Source organism: Plecotus auritus (genome assembly GCF_963455305.1).
Source record: "Plecotus auritus genome assembly, chromosome: 10".
Classification (NCBI taxonomy): Eukaryota; Metazoa; Chordata; class Mammalia; order Chiroptera; family Vespertilionidae; genus Plecotus; species Plecotus auritus.
In genome coordinates, this window is record NC_137785.1 from 1,397,477 (window position 1) to 1,405,018 (window position 7,542).

General features: G+C 43.6%; 1 protein-coding gene across 1 annotated transcript; it reads left to right on the plus strand.

Moving 5' to 3' along the window:
- Positions 1–1,480: 1,480 nt before the first annotated feature.
- Positions 1,481–7,002, plus strand: LOC308235150 (uncharacterized protein; the record flags this gene model as incomplete). The annotated part of the gene is made up of 2 exons (XM_080643843.1): positions 1,481–1,601; positions 2,893–7,002. 2 exons carry the CDS (start codon positions 1,481–1,483, stop codon positions 4,461–4,463), a joined length of 1,692 nt encoding a protein of 563 aa, XP_080499969.1. The 3' UTR covers positions 4,464–7,002.
- Positions 7,003–7,542: the final 540 nt, after the last annotated feature.

Consider the following 7,542-nt stretch of genomic DNA (forward strand, 5'->3'; position numbering starts at 1 on the left):
GGACTTGAGTGCTGGAGGCTGTGACTGGAGAAGGGACATCAGGTGCAGCACCAGTTGAGGTGGAGTCTGGATATCTGAAATCTGATGTGGTTCTCAGTAATTGAAGTTGAAGGAAAACACAATCAGGGAGGGAGGCCTTCATAGCAGGACTCAAGGCTGCTTCAGTGAGTGTGGACTCTCAGAGTTGGTGTAGAACTTAATCCTGTTTGGGTTTGCCAAACAGTCACTACACCACACATGCTGAGTAATGAGTAGGAAGTCAAGGAGATGACTATGGGGGCTGTGGGTATGGGAGTGCAGGTGTGAGAGAGGTGTGGGAGAGTGATGTGCCCTTGGAGAGGGCATGTGCATTCATGCATGCAGGACCCTGACTTTTTTAAAAAATGTATTTTATTGATTTTTTTACAGAGAAGAAGGGAGAGGGATAGAGAGTTAGAAACATCGATGAGAGAGAAACATCGATCAGCTGCCTCCTGCACACCCCCTACTGGGGATGTGCCCACAACCAGTCAAGGTACATGCCCTTGACTGGAATCGAACCTGGGACCCTTGAGTCTGCAGGCCAATGCTCTATCCACTGAGCCAAACCGGTTAGGGCAGGACCCTGACATTTAAATAAGGGGGAGTGAATGTTAAGTCTGTTTCTGGTAATGTCTGGATAATGTGATATGGTGAATTTCAGGTTAATTCCTGAAAAGGGGTTGTGTTCTGATGGTACATTCCTGGCTGAGAGCTTAGGTGAAACTTGCGTGTACACCTGCCTTTTGTTGTTGAGGGCTGTTCAGTGATCAATAGGAATGAGATAGCATACATCACTGTCATCTGGGCTTTCAAATCTCCACTAGCTTGGAGAAGGGAGAAGGGTAAGAGAGAAATACATTACAGAGGTGGTGAATTCAAATTTTGGAAAAGTAGATGATTAGGAAATAAACTGTATTCATCATGGCATATTTGTGTTCCCTTTGATGTTTTACCTCTGGGAATGAAGTGTGGGAAGTGTGGTTCAATGAATTACGTGCAGCAGGTCGTGCAAAATGATGGCCTCAGCACCCTGGGATTGGATTCATATGATTGAAGAGTGATGCCATAATTGTTGGGGTCTTGAAATGAGAATCCGAGAGACAACAAGGGTAATGCCTGACAAGAACAGTGTCAAATCACTCACACTCTCATTATGGACACCATCTCTCCCTACCCTATGTTCATGACACCCACTGTATTGAAAAGGGGCAGTGTGGCCTATATGTGAGTCCCAGAGCACAGGTATCATATACATGCTCATCCACCCCTATTGTTATGGGAAGACACAATATCAGTAGGAATATAAGGAGAATGCGACTTTGATGAACCAAGTCCTGGGTGCTTTTCTGATGTGGGGAGTCGAGGGAGCAGATGGATGTGGATGATGGGGAGGATGATGAACATAAAATCCTAGGAGAGAAGCTGATCATGGGCTGTACTGTCCCCCTTATGACAGGATATGGACTTTGAGGACGTGGCCATTGCCTTCTCTCAGGAGGAGTGGGGGCTCCTTGTTGAGGCTCAGAGACTTCTGTACTGCGATGTGATGCTGGAAGTGTTTGCACTGGTCTCATCTGTAGGTAAGAGCTTCACATTGTCCCAGTGTCCTGAGGTGATGTCCTTCCTTCCTTTGTTTTCCAAATGTCGCTTTCTCTCTCCCACAGCCAGATCATGGGCTAGTTTTCCAAACTTTCCTGTAAATGGGCTGTGGCTGCCAGTGCTGAGTTGTGGTGTGTGGAGAGCCCTGACCAAAGGAAGGGCTCCATGAATATCCCTCACACCCATTGCCTCAAATAGTACAGGAAGTGTCCGCGAATCAGGATTGTTGCAGAAAGCTTAATGGGTCCCACCTCAAACTTCCTTTTCCTGTGAGGGTGACTATGTCCACATCCATGGCTTCCACTTCTGACCCCTTCCTCAGCTAAAGGCTGTTTGTGACTATGCCAGGTTATGGTCTTTACTTGCATGAACCATGGGCGGTTCTTGAAAGACCCACCTTCCATAGTTTGTAATATTCTGTTACCTGGATGCTATTACATGCTGTCTTGCTCTAGGCCAGTGCTGGCTGCTCACCTCTGTTGTCTTTCAGTAAAACTCAGAATATTTGTGTTTTAAGTGCTTGTACATTAGAAGGTACAAGGAGAACCCTGGTCTTTTCACAGGGTGAACTTTCAGGATGATCTAAGAGGTGGCCTGGCCATGTTGAGGTGCACCCGGGGGGAGCTTTGACCTAATGATTTTGTTCAGAGAATGCCAGGAACTTGCCCGTGTTCAACAGAGTTTAGGTTCAAGTGCCACTGGCAGCAGCGCATTTCTACCTTTTCAATCCCATGCCTGACACTTTGCTGAATTGTCTTTGAATCTGTGACTTCCTGGTTTTTGGTGACCTTTACCTTTGTGGCCTTTTTGCATCACATGTCCACCCTCAAGGCGCTCACTGCAGTATTTTCAAATATTGACCTGCACATGTGTTATGATGTGCACAGATGTGCTTCCCTAGACCTTGACACAAGCTTCTCGTTTCTTGAGTTTTATGTGGAATAGGATTTAAGCAACCTTCTGCACAGCTGGCCCATGTCACCAGCAGACAAGCCCTTTTGAACACTGTTAGCAGACACATGAGCAGATGATCCAGCTTCTGTTCCATGTGGTGCTTGCCATATTTCTTTCATATTTTGTTTGAGAATTTCCCTGTATGGTGATCTTCAGAGGCCCCGAGCATCACAGCAGCATCTTATATATTCTTCCTATAGATATTTTACTGCCAGACAATTGCATGGAACCAACGTGTTATGTGCGACACACTTTCGTAATGAGACTTCTCCGTCACCAGAGTTGACATTCATTTCATCACCATTTTTCTCTTTTCAGGTTGTGGGCATAAAACGCATGATGCGGAGGCCTGTTCTGAGCAGAACGTATCTGTACAAGTGGAGTCACAGGCTAGTGCTCCTAAGATAGCTCCAGCAGCCCAGAGGACCCATCTCTGTGGGAGGTGTTTCTCTGTGTTCAAAGATTCTCTGCACCTGACTGAGTCACAAGCAGCAGACTTTGGGCAGAAAGCCTTCTTCAGTGACGCATGTGTGAGAGACTTCTGTTTCAGTGAAAACCCTCATCAGCAACAGAGGAAAGCCAGTGGAGAGAATCCCTGGAAAGAAGCTGTGGACAGGGCCTCATTTGGGACCAGGTTCAGCTTCTCCTTATCAGGGCTGCCTTCAACCAGGAGGGAGGTTGGGGAAGACTTCCCAGCCATCTCAGAGCTTCTCCAGCACCAGGCCCCTCTCACCACTGAGGACCCACACAGTCGCGATGAGATTTCAGACGAATTTCTCAATAGAAAAAGGCATCACCAGTGGGATGAATGTGAAAAAGCTGCCAGCCACAACCAGAACCTTATTCTACATCAGGGCATCTGCTCTGGAGAAGTGAATTATAAGTGTAATACATGTGGGAAAGTTTTTACATGTATCTTTAACCTCAATAGACATAGGAGAGTTCACACTGGAGAAAAGTCCTATGAGAGTACTGACCGTAGGAAGTCCTTCAATCAGAGGTCTTCCCTCACTAAACACCACAGAGTTCACACTGGGAAAAAACCTTACAAATGCAGTGAATGTGGAAAATCATTTAGGCGCAATTACAACCTCTTTACCCACAAGAGAGTTCACACTGGAGAAAAGCCGCATCAGTGTAGTGATTGTGGGAAGTGCTTCAGTCAAAGGTCTCACCTCATTCAACACCACAGAGTTCACACTGGAGAAAAACCTTATGAGTGTACTGAATGTGGCAAATCTTTTAGGCACAACAGTCACCTTCTTATCCACCAGAGAATTCACACCGGAGAAAAGCCGTATCAGTGTCGTGATTGTGGGAAGTGCTTCAGTCAAATCTCTAACCTCATTCAACACAACAGAGTTCACACTGGAGAAAAACGTTATGAGTGTAGTGAATGTGGGAAATCGTTCCGGCAAAACTCCTCTCTCACATATCACCAGAGACTTCACACTGGATATAAGCCGTATGAGTGTCATTCTTGTGAGAAGGCATTTACGCAAAATTCTGCTCTCACATATCACCAGAGAGTTCACACTGGAGAAAAGCCGTATGAGTGTAGAGACTGTGAGAAGTCTTTCCGGCAAAAGTCTGCTCTCACAGTGCACCAGAGAGTTCACACAGGACAAAAACCATATAAGTGTAGTGAATGTGGGAAATCTTTTAAGCACAACAGTAACCTCCTTTACCACAACAGAATTCACACTGGAGAAAAACTGTATGAGTGTCGTGATTGTGGGAAGTCATTCAGACACAAGTTTGCCCTCACAGGGCACCAGAGAGAGCACACTAGAAAAGGGCCTCATAAGTGTAGTGAATGTGGTAAATGTTTTCGCTACAAATCTCTCTTCCTCCAACACTTGAGAGAACACACTGGAGAAAAGCTTTAAATGTGCAGGGAATGTTTTATCTTTCTCACTCAGAATAACAACACCAAAGGAGAAGCTTTTACCCCCATTTACCTGAATGCAAACCCCTTTATCAGAACATACACTCTGCTAGATGCCTCCTAAGTTTCAGGTATAAGTGACACTTTCAGAAAATGCATCGCACTTGCTAACCTACTCAGGCCTACAACCTGATTTATGTCACTGGAAGTATTTGTGTGGAAGATATTTCACCCCTACCACCTGGCTCACCTGAAGAGTGTGCATCACTCACAACCCCTGCATGCTCTGGGGTTGTGCTTGAGAAGATTATGAATACTTTGAGCTCCTGGATGAATCTTCATTCCTTTATTTCTGACCAGAGAATTGATCCAGATTTTGTCCAGAGCACCCATCCTCAGCTAAGTGCTACCTCTTTCAGGGACATTGTGGGTCTCACATTATGCTGTGATGAAGTGTTTCAGGTTCCAATTCATCAACCTGCAAACCCCTTGCTGTCCTTTGCTCTGGTTTATGACCTTTATGTAAAGGTGTTTTTTCTTTTGTACTTTAATTTTGTTGGTTCTATTCTCTCCCTGGGATGATAGAAAGGAAAGTTGTGATCTGTCTGCATGGACAGGTGAACAATATGGTGGGGTCCCAAACTTTCTGTGCTTAGGAAGGCACAGTTTAATGGCAGAAAATCACTCTTTGTTCAGTATTGGCTGATTTTGTATTGCCGACCAAGGCCTTGAGAGAAAGTGTGCATGACTTTGTGGTTCTAATTTGCTGTCCGGTGTCTCTTATTGTAGAGGTCAATGGTCGCCCTGAATAGGCGGCCTTTATTGTTCTCCTGTGAACAACATGAATTATATTCTCTGTTCGCAGTATGTATTACGTAAGTGTCAGCAATGTTTAAGGGAACTACTGTCCATGTGCTCCAAAGAGGTCATGTGTCATGATGTATGAGATTTCATAGGCTGGTGTCATTTGTTGTAAGACACTGAAGTGGCATTAGTATTGAGACATAAACACTGTTTTCATAGTCATGGCAGACACTGCAGTTAAACAAGAAGAAAAGTGACTCTTCTGGACGTAAATCCAAAATTACTCCGGGGCCTGTGTCTTGTAGGATCTCTGAGAACTTTCTGAGGACCCCCATCAGTATTTCCTGTAGCTGGCGTCACTAGCAGACAAAATAATCTCATGGTTTTGTGCATTTCCCTGGCCCCTTAGGGTGTTCATCTCAAGGTTGTTGCTCAACAGTCATGACCTCAAAGCTAGGGAAGGATAACCCTGTCATCACTCTCAGAATGTGTCTTTTGTAACCAGTCAACATTCCTGTTGATTCCAATGGCAATAGTCTTCCATGCTTGACAACATTTGCTGCCACTGAGGCAAGGCTGGTCCCCCAGGAAATGAGAACTGACGTGCAACAAAGTGCACCTTTCTCATGTGTGCTATTTGGTGAGCCCTGACCTAGAGAGAAAGCTGTGAAACTGTCACATGTGACATACACCACCTGTAACTCCTACACAGGGTGAGGCAACCATAGGCTTACAGTTGTATGTTTGCAAAACACAGATTATTCTTTTAAAAAATATTTTAGAAAATACTTCTATTCTTTTTTTGGGGGGAAGGGAGAAGTAGAGAGGGGAAGAGAGAGATAAACATAGATCTGCTGCCTCCTGAATGCCTCCAACTGGGGATCCATTTGGGAATGTGCACTGACCTGGAATCAAACCAGAGACCTGTCCGTGAATGGGATGACACTCAGCCAGCTGAGGACACTGGCCGGGGCAGAGTTTATCCCTTTATTATTAATTATTGTGGCATTTTCCATACCAGCAACTCCGAACCTTCTTTTCCCACATCCTGTATTTTCCTAATACCCTGTTATAATCTCTTTCTGCCTTTATTGGCCCACCATGCAGTCATGGATTTTCCTTTCTTTACAATAGAATAGTTCATACCGTTCATAATTTTATAGGCACTATTTGGTGTGTACACTTTAACAAATACTGCTTTCTTCCATGCTACATAGTCATTTTGAGATTCAATACAAATGCTTATGTGAATTTTTTAAATTGCTGAGCACTACTGGGTTCTGTGAATAACCACGTTATCTATTGATCTCTATGTTCGTTGTTATTTCCAGGTTTGGGGTATTATAATTAAGTCTTCTGGGAATATTTGCAATCAGTTGTGTATATAGACAGAGATTTTAACTTATCAAACTGTTGTGTATATGAATGATTTATATTTAAGATACGGGGAACTGTGATCCAAAATGGTCATTCCCTTTGCCTTCCCACTAACGCATAGTATATAAAAATTCCAGTGTTTCTGCTACCCTGCAAGGACATACAGTGGTTAACCTTTTCAAATAATAACCCCGGAAATGAACATTGTGTTAACTCGTTTTTGTTTTAATTTCATTTACCTAAGAATTTTTTATGGTGAACATTTTTTTTCATACATTTCTTTGCACTGTATCTGCTTTGTGAAAATGTCAGCTCAGGATCTTTTTCAAATTGTTTAAATAAACTTATTATTTTAACTGAAGGAGGACTGTGCAGCATTTAAGACATCTGCTTAAATTTCCCTCATTCCTCAGTGACTCAAGTGACTCCTTTGCCATATGGAACCATCAGTTTTGAATCCTGGAAGGAAAATTGTTTTCTTCAGTTTTAATGCTGTGTATAACTGAAGCCAACTTATACCATATACTTACACATTTACTCTGCATTGCTAACATTCAGAGCCACTCTCATTTAAGTCTAAGCCCGTGGTCAGCAAACGGCGGCTCATGAGCCACATGCGGCTCTTTGGCCCCTTGAGTTTGGCTCTTCCACAAAATACCACGGCCTGGGCGAGTCTATTTTGAAGAAGTGACGTTAGGAGAAGTTTAAGTTTAAAAAATTTGGCTCTCAAGAGAAATTTCAATCGTTGTCCTGTTGATATTTGGCTCTGTTGGTTAATGAGTTTGCTGACCACTGGTCTAAGCATTTATTAATACATTAAGTGAAGTCTAGGTTTGTAGTATTTGTCAGTTTCCCTGGCATAAATACTCTCATCATGATCAGTTTTAAACTGCCAAAGT